Source organism: Salvia miltiorrhiza, chromosome 8 (genome assembly GCF_028751815.1).
Source record: "Salvia miltiorrhiza cultivar Shanhuang (shh) chromosome 8, IMPLAD_Smil_shh, whole genome shotgun sequence".
Lineage (NCBI taxonomy): Eukaryota > Viridiplantae > Streptophyta > Magnoliopsida > Lamiales > Lamiaceae > Salvia > Salvia miltiorrhiza.
In genome coordinates, this window is record NC_080394.1 from 9,788,337 (window position 1) to 9,805,329 (window position 16,993).

At 34.9% G+C, this 16,993-nt stretch overlaps 3 protein-coding genes across 5 annotated transcripts; 2 read left to right on the forward strand and 1 right to left on the reverse strand.

Moving 5' to 3' along the window:
- Window positions 1-1,559: 1,559 nt before the first annotated feature.
- Window positions 1,560-10,035, reverse strand: LOC131000799 (membrane-bound O-acyltransferase gup1-like). Of its 2 annotated transcripts, XM_057926880.1 has the most exons (19): window positions 9,659-10,035; window positions 9,512-9,567; window positions 8,858-9,039; window positions 8,715-8,763; window positions 8,498-8,601; window positions 8,334-8,398; window positions 7,131-7,201; window positions 6,163-6,222; window positions 5,883-5,996; window positions 5,309-5,433; window positions 5,177-5,228; window positions 4,578-4,640; window positions 4,370-4,479; window positions 4,190-4,282; window positions 4,012-4,093; window positions 2,609-2,686; window positions 2,045-2,120; window positions 1,928-1,977; window positions 1,560-1,854 (listed from the first exon to the last, which is right to left on the reverse strand). In XM_057926880.1, exons 1-19 carry the CDS (start codon window positions 9,759-9,761, stop codon window positions 1,804-1,806), a joined length of 1,584 nt encoding a protein of 527 aa, XP_057782863.1. In that variant the 5' UTR covers window positions 9,762-10,035; the 3' UTR covers window positions 1,560-1,803. The 2 variants fall into 2 exon arrangements, with proteins under 2 accessions (XP_057782863.1, XP_057782864.1); XM_057926881.1 differs by lacking the exons at window positions 9,512-9,567; window positions 9,659-10,035 and having other exon boundaries at window positions 8,498-8,617; window positions 8,858-8,949.
- Window positions 10,036-10,506: 471 nt separating this feature from the next.
- LOC131000800 (uncharacterized) lies at window positions 10,507-12,645 on the forward strand. 2 transcript variants are annotated; one of them, XM_057926882.1, is made up of 5 exons: window positions 10,507-10,823; window positions 11,614-11,681; window positions 11,785-11,925; window positions 12,068-12,141; window positions 12,225-12,645. In XM_057926882.1, exons 2-5 carry the CDS (start codon window positions 11,634-11,636, stop codon window positions 12,367-12,369), a joined length of 408 nt encoding a protein of 135 aa, XP_057782865.1. In that variant the 5' UTR covers window positions 10,507-10,823; window positions 11,614-11,633; the 3' UTR covers window positions 12,370-12,645. The 2 variants fall into 2 exon arrangements, with proteins under 2 accessions (XP_057782865.1, XP_057782866.1); XM_057926883.1 differs by lacking the exon at window positions 10,507-10,823 and adding an exon at window positions 10,854-11,516.
- Window positions 12,646-13,950: 1,305 nt separating this feature from the next.
- Window positions 13,951-16,914, forward strand: LOC131000801 (uncharacterized). Its single transcript, XM_057926884.1, has one exon. It carries the CDS (start codon window positions 14,186-14,188, stop codon window positions 16,814-16,816), a length of 2,631 nt encoding a protein of 876 aa, XP_057782867.1. The 5' UTR covers window positions 13,951-14,185; the 3' UTR covers window positions 16,817-16,914.
- Window positions 16,915-16,993: the final 79 nt, after the last annotated feature.

The following is a 16,993-nucleotide window of genomic DNA, read 5'->3' on the forward strand; positions in this document are numbered from 1 at the left end:
TGAATAGATGACGTCAGTTTGAAGAAAACTTTTTGATCTAAAATACCCAACAACTAGGGGGCCAAAAACAGTCAAATACAATTAAAATGAGTGATCAAATTAAGGGCCTAATTTATTGCTAATAAACTCTTCTTTGAAAAAGTACTTGCAAAATATTGATTGCTAGTTTTTATTTACAAAGTCATGAGGCCACATTCTCGCAGACCATAAATATTTTTTTAGTAAATATAAATTAGAAGAAAATAATAAATTAATAATTTTATTTAGTGCTCCAATATTTTTATAGTATAATTCTAACAGATAGTGTGTGCATTGCACACAATTAATGAACTTCACATTAAATTGTTAGAGTTGAATAATTATAATATTGAAAAAAAAAATTCTTTTCATGCTTAATATAAAACCAAAGATATATTTTTAATTAATTTAGAGATGAAAGATAAAATCATATAAATTTATAATGTATATTTAATGAATTAATATATTGTTTGGATCTAATTCTTCTTCTTTTAGTATAGAAAAGTGAAACGAAACAACAAGTATATTTTTTAATGTAGCGAGATGAAATCAAATACTTTCTTCATTCCACCTCACTTGGCCTAGTTCTCTTAGGCATAGTTATTTAGGAGAATAAAATTATAGTGTAAAAATGTGTGGGCTCATATATTATTGTAATGAAAATTTATTACTCAAAAAATACACCAAACTAAATGGGACAACCAAAAAAAAAAGTAGTCCAAATAAGGAAAATAGGCCAGGTTAAATCATGCATCGAATTTTGTTACACCATCAAATTTCTCTTTTATCTCAAAATTATCATTAAAAAAAAAATGAGAAATAAGGATTTTTTTTTTTCACTTTTTAATACTAGTATTTACGTTTTTTATTCCATTCCATGTTTCTCCAAGACGGAAAGAAAGTTAATTACATCATCCTTCCGCAGGTTAATGTTATGTTATCATACCAACCCTCCACCAAAAATTCCACAATAGAATTGAAAACGAGGGAAGAAATCTAGCCTAAGGAAAAACTCAATCCCAGGAAAAGAGTAGAAAACAATTATTTTCCACCATTTCCCATAAAAAAACAACGCACCCACTACTGATAGAGAAATTTGCACCCCTCATGTTAAATCCAAATAAAATATGCATTCTTGTAATACTCTTTTCATTGACGAAACATCTTCCTCAATAAAATGGACACAAATTTTAAGAAAAATTAATTATATATTTGATAAATAAAAAAATATCCCACAAATTAGAAAAAATGATGATAGTTTATTGATTTATGTAAATTCAATAATGACAATATGTGTAAATTTGAAGGGTGATGATAGTGAGATTATTTCCAAAATGAAATAGGAAAATATTTTATGAACGTACAAAAATGCAAAATTGAGGTTTCCAAGGAGACATCAAGCGGTGCGAACTCCTGTCTACGAACAGTGAGATTCATGGATCAAACCCCACCGCTCCCCCTCCCCCGAAAGTAAAAAAAATGCAAAATTGAAAAGTTGTTTTGTGGGTGCAGAGAGTATAAAATAGCCACAAGAGTCGAGATATCCAATTCACATAAGATCATACCAAAATAAACTGTACGTATCATTCAAAGAAGAAAAGTAATACAATGTGTTTTGCAGCTTTAAAGAGCATTTCGAGAAGAAATTTTTAATCACTTTCTACTAGATCAAGGAATTGCACCAAATCACGAGCGATTCAAGAAAATGATGCTACTGTTGACATATTAGGGTTCCAATTTGCTAAATTTGGGCCCAAGAAACAGGTGCAAGAACAAATCTTCATATCATCTAGTCTTCTCCTTCCTTAGCTTAGCATCAGCGATGTGAAACATGAGCTGCATATTATAGATTTGGAATCAACAATTTGCACCTAGAAACTTCCTAAAAATATATAATAATGATCGATACCTTAGTTCCAACGTAAAATGAAACTAACAAGCCACTGAGTGTGAGCAGACCTGAAACAAATAAAATGTAACAAGCTCCAGAACATATAAACCATAAGATGAAAATAAAGAGACACACCTCCTTCCTGAAGGAACCCAGAAACCAACCAATTAACGCCGGATGGGCCGATCACAAACCCGACAAGATTAGCCACCTGCAGTAGCATAACTTCACATTACCACCTTCAGATTCGTAACATCACAATCATTCATACTTAGAAAAAAAGTTTCGATTGATCTGTGAAATCTAGTTGGGCGGTTGAGAGTGTTCAGGTTTATGCTTTATAAAAAATGTTACGATAATAATCAGTGACTGTAATGTTACAAGAATAGAAAGAGTGCCATCTTCTAGCATGTAGTTCATTCAAATTATATTTCTATATCTACCTACTTTAAGTCGAGAAACTGGCAACTAAAACAAGTTGTGTGCAAATACAAATAATGTTCATATGAAAATTCTCTTGTAAAGAAATGATATCTAAATACCAATTATTTGATTATGTGTTTTACTTCTCACCTAGACGCCCCCAACTTTAATCTTTGTCAAACCAGCTGCTATATAAGAAATACTAGCACCATTTTGATTTTACAGCAGAAAGGTTCTAGCATGATAATTTTTGGAATGAGTTAGCAGGAAACAAACCATCAGGCACGTAATTGTCACTGCACCAGCAACAGCACTGAGTTCACGAAGAATAAATTCCCAAAAAGCACCCTCAACCTGGAATCAATACAATAAAGAATAAATAATGAGAGGTATTGGTTGTACACAGATACTTTATTTTATAAATCAAGTTGTCTTCTTTTAAGCTTTCCTAAGGAAGAAGGGGAAGTTCAATATGCCAACATCTTTTAGAACAATGTCTCTGAAACATACAAGTGTACCCAGAAATTACAGGATTTAACTTGGTGGTAGTTGCCATAGGAAGGTTACTATATCATGATAGTTTTCAGGCCTTCATAATATATAAAAACCTTATTTGCTTCTCTTGAAGGATAAAAGGAGCTCTTCTTAATGAGTTTCTAAATGGCATTAGGTAGCAATTGCAGTTACTTGATGCATAATCGTCGATCCAAATTAATATTGTAAGATGCTTTACTGTCTTGACTTTAAACACAACATACACCAAATGTTGAGTAATTGACTCCTAGCGAAGAGGCTAGCAAAGGGAAATAACGAGTACTGAAAGATTTTGATCATTTAACTTTAACACTTATGCAGACGGAAATTTCCCATGGGTTTCTGAAACAGTAAAAATTACTCATACACAGTTACAGAACAAAGACAGGAAGTGGTAAAGAAACTACCTAAACAGACTGTGTAAGAATTTCAATTTAACTATATAATATTTTGACATAGTTAATTTTCTTCTTTTTCCTCAATACAATAGCAACTTGACTACATGCTCTGTTCTGATTCAGAGACACATCATTTTGCCTGTCCCAAAGTCCTTTTCTTTTCTTTTCGCATGGAATTGCTTCAGCTACAGTTGGGACATGGGATCTTTCTATTCAAGACTTGTTTTCTTCGTTATTTCACTCTAATGTAGGATCGCATCCTCACATCCTGTGAGCTCCTTTTCATGATGTAATCCTGTGAAAGAACTTTATTTACCCAATAGTTCAAAACATAGCTCTCAGTTTGATCTGAAGTGGCATTATTGTCTATCATCGTCGCTGAAAGAGAAGGTGGCCAGCAGAGGAGAGTCTTGACGCCTGTTTCCGAGGAAACCTTTCTATTTCATTAGAGTCCTTGGATTTTTAACTTCCGTTGTTTCGGTTAATTTACCTTCTCGTGAATTATTAGTATAATGGACCGTTAGTCTGACAAGGTGAGAGGGTATTTAATTTGTTCATCATGTCAGTAGGAGTAGGGCATCATATTGGGACTATTACTGATAATTCGACAATTTGCTAGTCAGAAATGTTCCTGGGAACTCGTGACTTGCTATTCCAGTTTATTTCTCTACACATGCAATTTGTTCAGCTTGTTTCTATCAGGATGACAACAGAAAAAGGAGGTGAAAAGACATAGATATTAGATACCTGAAAGGCATTAGCTGCTGATTTTATCAGCATTTCTGGTATAAAAAATATACATGTCAGCCACGCCCAAGAAAGAAGCTTCCTGAAATCAAGGGGAAAAAGTCGTGATAACAACTGGGCTGTGACAGTGGAGCACAATATCTTAGGCTTTTTGAAAACTTTTGAGAGGCTAATTTACCACTCTAAATCATGCCACACAGCTACAAAGGTAAAGACAACCCAAACATTCAGCAGCTTCTTCTGGGAACCCCCAAGAGGTATATAAACATACCTAATTAAAATATCATTATGCATTGTCATGTTCACAATAATAAATTGCAAAAGTAACTGTGATACAAGACGTCAAGAAAAATTGTACCTGACAAGCCACTTGTTGAATGAAGCATGCCAGTTTTTCCAAAAACTTTCCAAATTGTGGCAATTGTTTATGCACCTTGGCATATTCTCTGGAGGCACAATGCCGTTAATCTACAATATATTGGTTGTTAACATTCTCAATGCCAAATGTGTCAAAACATAGGAATCAGCATTAGTAAGAAATGAATTTATTTTTGAAGAAAGCCTACCAGTGACCAGAACCGGAAGTAGCGCCAGATCAGAAAAAACTTTAGCCACATGAAGTTCAGGACCTGTTTGCATCAACCGCGCAGATACGACATTATGCTCTGACATGCAAGAAAGTACTTATGTGATATTATGCCCTGATGTACAAGGAAATGCTAATATTTAAGTTTTCTTTAAAAGGGATCAGATGATAATTGTTCATACTACAATCATGAACTGAAGATTATATACCAATACTGACTACTCCTTCCATGATGGAATTCATTTAGTTTTGTATGCATGTGCTAAGAAAAACCTTGATTTGTACTAAAGAAAGGTTAAAAATATGTTGCTGATATTGTTCTTTGATCCCTTAATGCCCACTTCTAAGTCAAATGCTATTCAACTTTCCAGAAAGAGACACACACATGATGGAATTCGTATTCAAATCACATTAAGTAATAAGTAGCTAGGAACTCTTCATAAGTTAATTAGATTTTTCCACATTTCACAATTACAAAGACTAATTTCAACAGCTAGAATACAGTAGAAGTAGGTATTCACAGCAGTAGAACTGCTTTCAGATTTAGGAGAACCAAAGCATATTAAGAGCAGAACTTACACCATATCCAATGATAAAGATGTCCATTGGAGACAATTGTTTCCACAAACCACTGCAGACAATAATTCAATTTCTCAATATATAAAGTTTAATACCGCCTTGTTATAAACAGCAATAAATTTAAATGCTTACCTAATAGCAAAGGCATTATAGTAAAAGAACTGTGTCATGACTTCCATTAGTGAAAGACAAAATACCCATCGGAATCCATACCAAGCAATATCTCGGGATGAGTATATGTTCTGGGGAGAATCCAACTGCCAGAAATTTGAAAATATATTTATAAATACCTTCTAAAGAAACCATTCATAATTGTAGGATACGGTTTGTGCAAAAAAACATGTGTTAATTTGGGAATATTAAGATTAAACATACGCAATAAAGGAGAGAACAAAAGAAAATGGTACAGGCAAATTCACCATGTGTTGAAGAGAATTTGGCATTGAGCAGTTGTACTACATTACTCTTTTGTTTAAGTATCCATGTCCTACTCTTCTGGTTAACAAAGGGGATTAGTGTATGAAGGAACCTTTTAATGACAAATCACTATGTAACATGGACCCCAATGCTGTCAATTTAAAAAACAAAATGGATATTCAAGTAAAAATATTCAATTGGAACATAATGTATACAAATACAGATTGATTTGGTGCTATTTCTGAGCAAATTAAAACCTCATTAAGTTAGGGTGAATGCCAGAACAAACCTGCGAGGCAAATGCATTGAAGCTAATGATTGGTCCAGCAATGTAAAGAGGAGCATAAACCATATAGCACAAGTATATGGGAAATGAGAACTTGTCATTTGTTACTCTTGTTTCCTAGAAAGATTAACAAATGCAGCAATTAGAAAAAGAAAACAAAAGAATAGAAAAAAAAAAGTTAAGATGTTTAAGTTGAACTTTTTTTTTTAAGGGAAGTTTAAGTTGAACTAATATTGTAAAACTTTTAATGTTTGGTAGTTGAGAATTGAGATCAAGGGCTAACCTGTAACACTAGGTAGCATGTCTTGCCAGTTGAACAAAGGTCACAGCGCTGAATATGCTTCTACAATAAACAAAAACAAATCTTAAAGGACAAAAAGATCCAAAACAGCATATTAAAAATAAATTTAAACCTTTTTCAACAGAGCTGGACCCAACAAGACAATCATGCAATATTCAACCAATTTTATTTTAATAAGAAACCAAACAAGCAAGAAACTACCATTTACAAGTATCATCTAGCTATTTTCAACTAACAATAATGACGCTTTAGTACTAATATCAGTAGTGTTTGCAGTTATTGCCTAATAGCTACAGTTGAAACTTGAAAGTACCATCAAACTATAGGAAGACAGCCATCAAATGGACAAATCTACAGCATATATCATAGGTTCATAACTTAAGGGCGTGTTCTCTTTGGTTGTAAATTTATCATGAGAAAATGAAAGATAAAAAAAAATCTCCCCTTAAATAAGAAAAGGGCGAAGAAATTCTCTTTTGTAGAAGAAATTCCCTCCTTGGAGTGAAAAGGAAGAATGAGAAAGGGTGAAATTCTCTTTTGTAGAAAATGAGGGAAAAGAAAGGAGGGATTTAAAGGGAGAATTTTTTTTATCCCTCATATTACAACCAAAGAGAACACACCCTAAGGATTTAAAAGTTCTGCATGTGGCTTCACATTAACAGACATGCTTTCATGATTCGCAGCAGCAGTTCATGGACTTTTGAATCACAAAAAGTGTTGAAAGTACTGTGGAAAAATAGTATCGATGTACGTAGTCCATTCAAATATAAGTGAAAGAGATTTTTTTGTTCAAATATAACATTACCACATTCGATATTTAGGTTACCGCTACGATTCGAATTTTTCAGCCAAATATCTCAAAGCCACAAACAGAAGAGAAGGAGAAGATGGATTTAGCAGAAAATCAACCAGAAACATATAATGCCAGAAAATTAATACTAAAACCACACCTTGTCATCAGAACCACTGTATTGATCAGTCCAATGGTAATCATGACCAAAGCTTATCATACGCAAAACAGCTGCAAAAGTGATATTAAGAAAACGAAGAAACATATTAAGTCCGACTGTCAGTGCAAAATTAAGGGCCAATATAAGGCCACATGATGAACTAATAACAACCCTAAACTCTATATCCCTTTCCCCAGAGATAAAGACAGAACTATTTTCCTCTCTCATCGAGGAGCAAAGTCTGAAAAGGAATCCATTGTTTAAAAATGAAAACAAAAATATGCCATTCAACAACATTGTTCGAACTGTTTGCATCTCAATGTAGGCTAATGACTATTGTCCTTAACATTCATTTATTATCTTATCAGTCCATATATTCCGCATTTTTGCATACAATTCCAAGTACAGTTGACTTAAGCATTCAATCAAAACAGTACATGCCACTCATTTATTTATATCATGTATCACCAGTGAAGAAATATATACCACATGCCGCCATTAAAAATAAAAAAATGAAAAAATAAAAAACGAAAAAATAGAACAAGCAAATATCCTTGAGACATGAGAATGAAGATATCTTTACTACTTAAGCAGTTTGCATGGTTCATCTTGTTCAATCATCAACAAATAGATCATGGAGCCAAAGTCATAATCTCATTGCTACAGTATACATGAAAATAATGGAAAGAATAACTTAAGATATAAATATAATATACCTTACCCTATTACTAATAATTTTTTAATACAAGAATACATGAGAAATTCACCATACTGAATAATGTAGCTTTAATAGCTTTTATTTAGGAAAAGCAATTGTTGATAAGCACTGATTCTCTTGCGTATAGCAATTTTCTTGTTTACTTAATCTTTCTTTCTGAATATTGAGGAAGTTATGTGGTCCACAAAACTGAAGAAAACATCACACATAGAGCGACATCAGATTCCCAGAAGAAAATAGGGAAAGGCATAATTCATTGTCAGCCATCAAGCTATAAATTGGCATCAATCCTTATTAAGGACCAAGAAGAAATATACAACTGGAAAGAACAGGTGTTTACGAATGACATTCACACGAAGATTCTGCTTAAATCTAAAAGGGCATTTGAGTCATATACATAATGGGAAGGTTTAGATTGTTCTAACTGGATATTTTTATTTAATATTGATATATAGTCCACTTATAGATACCAAGAGCAAGTTTACCAAAATTAAAGCAGATATGCCATCTGAAGGTGCCGCGGAAGTCATCCAAATAAGCCCAGTGCTCTCTACACCAAGATAAACAGAACATGAATATGCTACCAGCACTTGAGATTCAATCAATAGATTTGGTAATATCAGAGACATCTAAGCCAAAGAAACCTTACCCAAAACTAGAGAACTGATATCCCTCATAAATGCGATTACATAGAAGAAATGATAGGTTAAAGATCCAGAGCCCATATAAGAAGTATTTTGTCCTTCCAAATATCTGCATAAGCACATATCTGGTGAACATGAAAGCATTAGATGCTTACTGTGATAGCATGATGGATTGTAAAAAGTTGAAAATGTATCCGCAATTAAAGCGAAGAAGGAACAAACCTTTACAAGGAAAAAGTTAGCTGAAGCAATGCCAAAGATAAATAAGATGCTGTATAGGAAAGAAAAGGCAAATTGTTACTAGAACAATTACAGCAGCTCAAAGCATCAAACATGTCTATCATTCTGACATATCGAGTTATTACCAGGCTCCGTGTAGGTAAAATAAATATGCAAAAGAAATCACAATCCAGTAGAAAGACATTCCCTTCGCCCTCAAAGAAAATGATCTTTTGAGGACATTAGCAACCAATGTGAAGATCCCGAATACACCAGTGAGAATTGGTAAGTTCTGCCTGAAATTTCTCCATTGTGCGTCAGAAGCATCCTGCTTGATCAGATGAATATAAACTTTACTAAATAAAAAATGCATTAGTCACAATATAGATCCAGATATCAATCAAGAAACAACAAGTTAACTTCAACTCAGCCCACATAAATGCATTAGTCAAAATATAGATCCAGATATCAATCAAGAAAATTCAAGTTAACTTCAATTCAGCAGACATTCAGTCCCTATGGTTGATTGCCAGCAACTTCATTATTTCATTGGAAATCAAATCTATGCAATAGGCAGTGTTCTTTTCTTTTTAAGCCATCAAAGTAGAAACACTCAAACAAGAAGAAAATGGAACTGCCTACTACTGTGTCAGTTAGAAAAGCACGAGCTTAACAAATTTATGCTCCAAAAACGGCATTTGCAGTAAGACGAAGTACTATAACGCAATATTATTAGGGAACTGTATAGCAACCGCGAATCATCCATAGAAGAAATGAAAACGTAAACAAAGATGACGTACAATAAGGCGGCCGAAGATCCAACCAGGGCGCAAACCATATAGCTTTGCGTGGTGATCTGAGGTTAGAATTGGCAGAAACGTATAACATCAGCGGCAAAAGGGAAAGAAAAAGAATAAATCGAAGAGCGAGCGGCGTAGGTGTACTACCATGGGAGAGCTGAAGAGACCGACGAATGACGAGCGCATAGAAAACGACGGCGTATGGGACAAGAACGAGGAGCTCCTTCTGCTTCCACGAACTGCTTTTCATCACTGCTTTATCGCAACTTCAATTTTGGTAACTCCAATATCAAGTAATGCGACCAGAGACGGGCAGCGTGAGAGAGAGGAGGGAGGATTTATATCTTCCGCTCTGCCGCCAATTCGAAATGGAAAACAATTGTCATACAATTAAATTATTACGGCAGCACTACCACAATCTAGCGTCAAACGCTAGATGATCGATTATTATTTGGAATTTACACTACTATGAAGAAAAATCATTCATGAAATTAAAGTTTTTATAAAAGGTAAAGCAGAAAAGAAAACCCCTGACAAGTAACACCACGGAGCTAATTAAGGAGCCCAGTCTCATTCAAATATTTCTGACGAAAATTCAATGAAAAAAATATTAATATTAAAAAAATTATTAAAAATGAAAATATATAAATAAATTTTTTAATATATTTATATTTATTATTTAATGACAAAATAAAGTTAGAGTAAACTAAAAAGTTAAATATAAATATAATGATTAAAAATATTACTGACTTCATCCACGAAATGAGTACCGATTTGAGAGTATCATGAGTTTTAAGAATTTGGTTGAGTGCGTGTGAGTTGAATAAACAACTCCATTTTATTATGAGTTATTGTCAGTGAATTATGTGGATATGCTTATCAAAATGAGTATTTATTTGATGGACATATTAAAAAAGAAATATAGATACTCATTTGGAGGACGAGGAAATATTTTTTATACAAATAAACCTATATAAATGAGACATTCAAAAAGTGAAAATAAGCCTATATATACGGGACGGAGAGAGTATTAGTAAAAATTAAAAAAATGAAGGACTAACATGCAAAATTATAGAGGCTAATATCTATTGTTGGATGTTTTCTCTGCAAAATGATTGAATTTCATCATCCGAACCGGAAACACTAGTTTTCTTTTGCCGCAAATGCATATAAAATATGATAATACCCCACCGTCACATTTACCGGGAGTGCTTGCTCTCTCTCTGCTGAGGCCATTGCATTTTCTCTGAGCTCTCTCTCTCTCTCTCCAATCACAGACAACTACGCTTACGGAAATCTGCTGATTAATCTGGTAATTTAATTTCTACTGTTATTTGAAGTGTGTATTGAGTTTTGTTTCTCCTTTAACCGGATTTGAGCACCAATCTAAGCTATGGAGATTACATGTTCTCGAAGCTTGTGTGTGTGTGAGTATCTCACACGCACCGCACTCAATTTGAGAGTATTGCCTATAAATGTTGTGATTTTCACGTCTAATTGCAAATTACGAATTGAGTTTGTTGCTGCAACTTTTATTGGATTGGAGCTATTATTTATGCCGATGCTGAATAAGCAAAATTTGCGTAATTCCTTTATATTTCTTTCTCAACTTGTGTAATAGACTAAATAGTAGGTGATTACAAAGTTAGATGTGAATGATCCGAGCACGTGATACCTATCCTCATTTTCATCTACCAGTATTGGAACATTAGACCTTTTGTTTCGTAACTTTCGAGTTTTATGTTTGTCCTCAGCCTTTGATTTTTTACTTTGGGAGTTCTTTGACAGTTATGAATCATCTTTTGTTTCTCTGTGAGTTTCTTCTGTCTTTTCTGTTTTTGAATGAGAAATGTATAAGGATTTTTCTCTCCTACCCGTGAGAAACAGTATTCCTTAAGGTATTTCTTGGTGAGAAGCTGAACCGGAACTTGTACCACTTTCAGAATTGACCTGTCAAAATGTGCAATATTTGTATGCAATCCTAACATACTCACAAATGGTCAAGGTGAAACGATGCTCAAGTTGTTATTACCTGTTTAGGCTTTAACCTTTTGTATTGATATTTCTTAAGGAAATCCAGTTATACTTATCATTTTCTGCAGCATTATAAGTTCGTTGGGGAATGGAAACAGAAGGCACTGGTGGAATGGCAAAACGCATGAAGACTTCTGTATGCCTTCACCTGTCTTCTATGCATAAGCATTAAGATGGAAAAAAGAGATATTAGAAGTTTACTAGTATTTCCTTATAACTGAGACATTGATCATTAACAGGTTGAGGATAAAGAGACAGCTGTGGAAGATGGATCTGTTGTAGAGGTTCCAGCTGAAGAAAATGTAGCAACTTCAAATTCTGAACAGGTGGATATGGAGATCACTCACATCCTTGACAAGATCAATGACTTCACTCAGATGGTAAACAACTTCAGCACTCAATGATTTGTAATAAATATGGAAGGGGAGTTTTGTGACTTTCAAATACCTTATTTGAATACATTAATTCTTTGCATATGATGCATCATTTCTTGGAATAATTTGTTAGTATCATTGTGTGAAGGTGTCAGAGCTGCTAGAATCAGGGAAGTCAATGCTGAAGGAACTGAGCAATGAATTTGAAGAACGCATGTTTCTGTGAGTAAATAGAAAGTAATTCTGAACTGTAATTACTGGAATTGTTAGTTGGCCACACACTTTAACTGTTAACATGTTAACAGAATACACAAAGAACAGATCGAAAAGTGGCAGGAGGAGATCAAGGAACTTCGCGCACTTGACACTGCAAATGAGGAGACAGATGCTCTGCTGCAAAATGCTATATGTCTAATTCGTAACATTCACGGTGGCTCTGATAGTTACTAACCATTATAGTTGAACAAAAGATCCCATTTAACCAACATCGTTACGTAGCTTCTGGGAGAAACCCTAGCATCTGCACCATTGTCATAGTAGGATAATAATAGTGGTACTAATATGGCTGATATCTTGTGTTAGGTTCTAGTATATGATGTCGTGTTGTTGCTCAGATAACTCTTGGGATGAAAACAAAAGAATGTATATCATCTATGGTTGTTATTTGCATATCCGAAATTACTCCTCTTTCTTCTTTACAGTGAGAGATATACTCATCTTCTACCATTAAAGGTCTAGTGCTGCCATAGTGCTTTGCAAGCACATCTTCTGTCATTTTACAGATTTCAATCATGACCATGACTTTGCTTTATATTAATGAACAAAGGGTGCTGAATATTAAGTGGGGGCTTACTTTGGAGGATTAGCCTTGATAGATAGAAATAGTAATGATAATCTCTTGTTTATTTTGATAGATTGAAATTTTGGGATATCTCAAGGTCCTTGATTATTTTTATCATTTGAGCTAGTTTTGCTTAATTCATATCCGTTTGAAATGATGGGATTTGAAAATTCTTATTGTTGAGGATAAAAATATTCAATCATGCAAAGTAAACAAGTATATAGGTAGGTTGCAAGGTTGTGGTAGCTAATTGCTTTTACATTTTGAGAATTCTTTGTTGCAACAGGGATGTTGATGTTTCCAATACCATGGTCCATAGGTAAGGCAACTCAATTGGTAACATATTTTTCCCTCAAATTAATAGGTTGGAGGTTCGAGTCTATCTAATAGAGATTATTGTGTGTGGTGAGATTTTTTAAATAAATTTAAGATTTTAAAAATATAAAAAATGTCTATTTAAGATGTACTACTACATTTTATTTAGGATACATGACTGTACAAATGTAGAAAGTTGATGACTTTGGATTAAACAAAAATACTCCCTCCGTCCCGCGAGTCTTGACACGTTTTCCTTTTTGGGTCGTCACACGAATCTTGACACGTTTCCTTTTTGGCAATAATTATTACCTTCTATCTCCTACTTTATCACCTTTATTATATTCTCTCTCCTACTTTATCACTTTTATTACATTTTCTCTCATACTTTATCAATTTTATACTTTATTAATTACACACTTAAAACACTAATTTACAACTCCTTAATTCCCGTGCCGAACCTAAACGTGTCAAGACTCGCGGGACGGAGGGAGTAGTCTGGTGTCCTAGGTGTTATGTTGTAAATAAGTCGATGATAATCTATGAGAATTTATTAAATTCTTATTTGATACGGATACGGATGATTAAGATATAGTATTATAATTAAGTCTGCAATGAATATTTCATTGATCGACGAATTTAATTTATTTCATAAATTCAAATCTGTATGTCATACAATTAATTATGTCATACATAAAATTTTACATTTTCTTTTATTATGTAATTGGATGTGTAACAGGAAAACTTTGTTTATGCGTTTTTACTCTTTTTTTTCATTTAAATAAAAATTCCAAACTATTTTTTTCCTTCTTTTTGATAAAAAAATCCAAACAATTTTGATAATGATACAAAATAAGGAACAACATTAAAGACTGGGCCCAAAGTGAAAAGAATGTGTGAAATTTAATGGCTGAGGCTCAGCCCATCGTTAGGGTTTAAGAGAATTGCGCGCTCCGACAAAGTTGAACCCGTTTCCGGCTCGAATTCAAATCTTCTTTACCTCTCTCCGGTATTCTTTTCATTGAATTTCTTGATTCTAATATCTGGAGTTCCATTACATCCTTTCACTTGTTGTGCAATCGACAACAAAAACAAAAAAAGAATCATTCGATGATTGATGGAGAATGGAAATCCCTTTGGCCCATAGGCTCCACCTTCGCTGCTCCATTGCTCATCCCAAACAAAGGAGCGTTTGGCCCGCTGACGTTCAACCCGAGCCCCAGCTTCTCCACCACTATCCATCAATCTCCCTCCCTCGCACCATGCCTCCCCCCGCCATATCCCCAGCTCACACTTTCCCGCTTCCTCCAAGAACACACTGTTCATCCTTCTATTTCCTCTTTTCTCGCTCCCAATTTCTCTTCTGACTATCACGCCTTCAACTCTCTTCAATTGCTTCAGATTCCTCACAAAAACCTAGTCATTGCGTTTTTCCCAGCGGGAGACAATTCTGATCGTGTTGGATTTTCTTTGCTTTCCATTAAAAATGGGATTTTGGAGGTTCAATCGCTAGGGGAACATTTCTTCCGTGTGGTGGAACAAGGTAATGTGAATTGTCAGCGAATCACATGCTTGTTGGTGAACCCATTTGATGATTTTTTAATGGTTTGTACCAAGTATTCTGTTTATTGGTATAGGGTCAGATATGAGAATTCTGTTTCTGTAGATTATTTGGGTTCTGCCAATGCCAAGATGTTAATGGGAAAGTCGGTGGAAAGTGGTTGTTGGAGTCCACATATTAGCGAAGAGTGTTTAGTTTTGTTGGAGGGTGGCGATTTAGTATTATTTGATGTTAATCAATCTTCTGGGAGAAAGGCTAATGCAATGTTATCTGTTAGTAGACACAACAGCTTCATTAGTAGAAAGCTACAAGTTCCATTGAGCAATAAGTTGGGATTGGAGGAGGAAAGCTGCTCTAAAGGTCAGCAGTGGGTTGGATGTGATTTTAGTTGGCATCCAAGAATAATCATTGTTTGTCATTGCAATAGGATACTCTTGGTTGATTTAAGGTCTGCTGGCGAATGCCATGTCGTTTGTTTGCTGAAGCTTGAAATGTTGTCGACAAGGAAAGATGATGGATTTTTCTCACTCTCGAGAGCAGGGTCTGATGGTTTCTACTTTAGTGTGGCAACAAGATCCTTGCTTCTTCTTTGTGATGTGCGGAAGCCATTGACACCGGTCTTGAGGTGGGCGCATACTGTAAAAAATCCACAATATATGACTGTCTTTAGATTGTCAGAGTTGAGAACAAATGCAGAAGATGCAAAGTACAAGATGGCTTCAGAATCAGGCCTTTGTGTTATTTTGGGATCGTTTTGGGACAACAATTTCAGTCTTTTTTGTTATGGTCCTGATGATAAAGGAAATGGATCAGGAATCTCTAAATTCTGCAACTCCTATTATTCATGGGGATTCCCCTCGGAGCTATCATTGTCGGGGTCTGATTGTACGTGTGGTAGCTGCCTTGTAAGAGAGGAGTTCTGGAAGTCCTCTCTCCCAGTTTGGACTGACTGGAGGCATAAAAAAGAGCTTATTTTGGGATTTGGCATTCTCAAACCAGACCTTTCTGCAAAGTTGTCCTCGTTTGGCAGTTTTGGTGGCTTTACACTGATCAGGCTAACCTCATCGGGGAAGCTAGAAGCACAAAACTACCTCGCAGAAGATAAGGTTTTGGTAGCAGGTCACAAGAGGAAGAGGAAGAGCATTCAGTTGGAGGATACTCATTTATATGATCAGAGCATTTCAGAATACAATGGAGAAAAGAGATTTGAGCACCTGAAATTGGAGTTTCTTGATGCATACTTGAAGGATAAGCTAGCAAAATTGATTTTCAAAAGAAGAGAGAAGATAAAAGAGAGTGCTTCCAAGTTTAATTTCCATCAAGAAAAATGTCAAAGGCTGAATGAGTTTGGGCTTACAACAATGGGGTCCTCTTTTACGTCGTCTGCTGTATTGAACGACATCACATGGCCGAGTAGCATACATGAGATTGCTTTAAAGAGTGCATATGCTACTTTACCCTCAACCCTGTTGCAATTTGCTTTCTCCACCTACTCGGAGTTTGATAAGAAGCACAACGAGCCTCTAGAGTTCCTGGACATTCCCGACCAGCTCCACGCCCCGCCTTTTCCTTTTAGGAAGCCATCATATCGCAGCAATAAATGGTCTACCAAAGTCCAGCCATCTGATGCCATTGTAGGCCCACTTCTTCCTACTCATTTTTTGAAAACTCTGAACGAGGTTTGCGTGGATGAACTTAAAGAATCAGAAGCTTTTTCAGCTCATTCTCAATTCAAATTTTTATGTGATAAGGTTGTGGAGGTCGTTCGGGAACACATTGCAGGTTCTGATGTCAGACCTCAGGATGATTTTGTTTCTCTTGCAGATGATACAGAAGATATGAGTTATCGGATCCAGAAATTGAATCTCTCATGTCATTATCCATCGGCGTTCCTGCAAAGTTCATTAGGAATGGGCATTCGGAAACCTGACACATTTTCAACCCATGTGTTTAGGAGAAGGCAAGAACTTGCATGTGATCTTACTGAGGAGATGGTAGGGGAAGACCTATTTGATGTGGGTTGCCCAATAGAATCCATTTTTGATGATCGCGCCATTGATTTTGGGGCAATGGAATTGGAAATGTTTACAACTTTGAAGAAACAAGACTTAGAATTTCAGAGATGTTTTAAGCCCTATCAAGATTATATTGTTGCAGGGGCTGAGATGAAATCAGAATGATACTAGATGTCAATACATGTAAAGTATTTTGACTCTTTATTGATCAAATAGGCGAATATATCAATTTGTTTAATAATATTATTACCATATTTCAAAAACTTGTGATAAGTTATTCAGTTGTGAAATACATACTTGTTATTTAGAAATTAATTAAAAAAAGAACTTGAGAATGAGTTG

What these genes read in the sequence shown, in the direction of transcription:
- LOC131000799 (XM_057926880.1), bottom strand. Translation starts at nt 9,761, where the DNA reads ATGAAAAGCAGTTCGTGGAAGCAGAAGGAGCTCCTCGTTCTTGTCCCA. An exon ending in TTTTACCTACACGGAGCCTG is followed by an intron (nt 8,764 to 8,857) that starts GTAATAACTCGA and finishes TTTCCTATACAG; the next exon opens with CATCTTATTTATCTTTGGCA. An exon ending in CAGCAGCTAATGCCTTTCAG is followed by an intron (nt 2,687 to 4,011) that starts GTATCTAATATC and finishes TATTGATTCCAG; the next exon opens with GTTGAGGGTGCTTTTTGGGA.
- LOC131000800 (XM_057926882.1), top strand. Translation starts at nt 11,634, where the DNA reads ATGGAAACAGAAGGCACTGGTGGAATGGCAAAACGCATGAAGACTTCT. An exon ending in CAAAACGCATGAAGACTTCT is followed by an intron (nt 11,682 to 11,784) that starts GTATGCCTTCAC and finishes GATCATTAACAG; the next exon opens with GTTGAGGATAAAGAGACAGC. An exon ending in TTTGAAGAACGCATGTTTCT is followed by an intron (nt 12,142 to 12,224) that starts GTGAGTAAATAG and finishes ACATGTTAACAG; the next exon opens with AATACACAAAGAACAGATCG.
- LOC131000801 (XM_057926884.1), top strand. Translation starts at nt 14,186, where the DNA reads ATGATTGATGGAGAATGGAAATCCCTTTGGCCCATAGGCTCCACCTTC.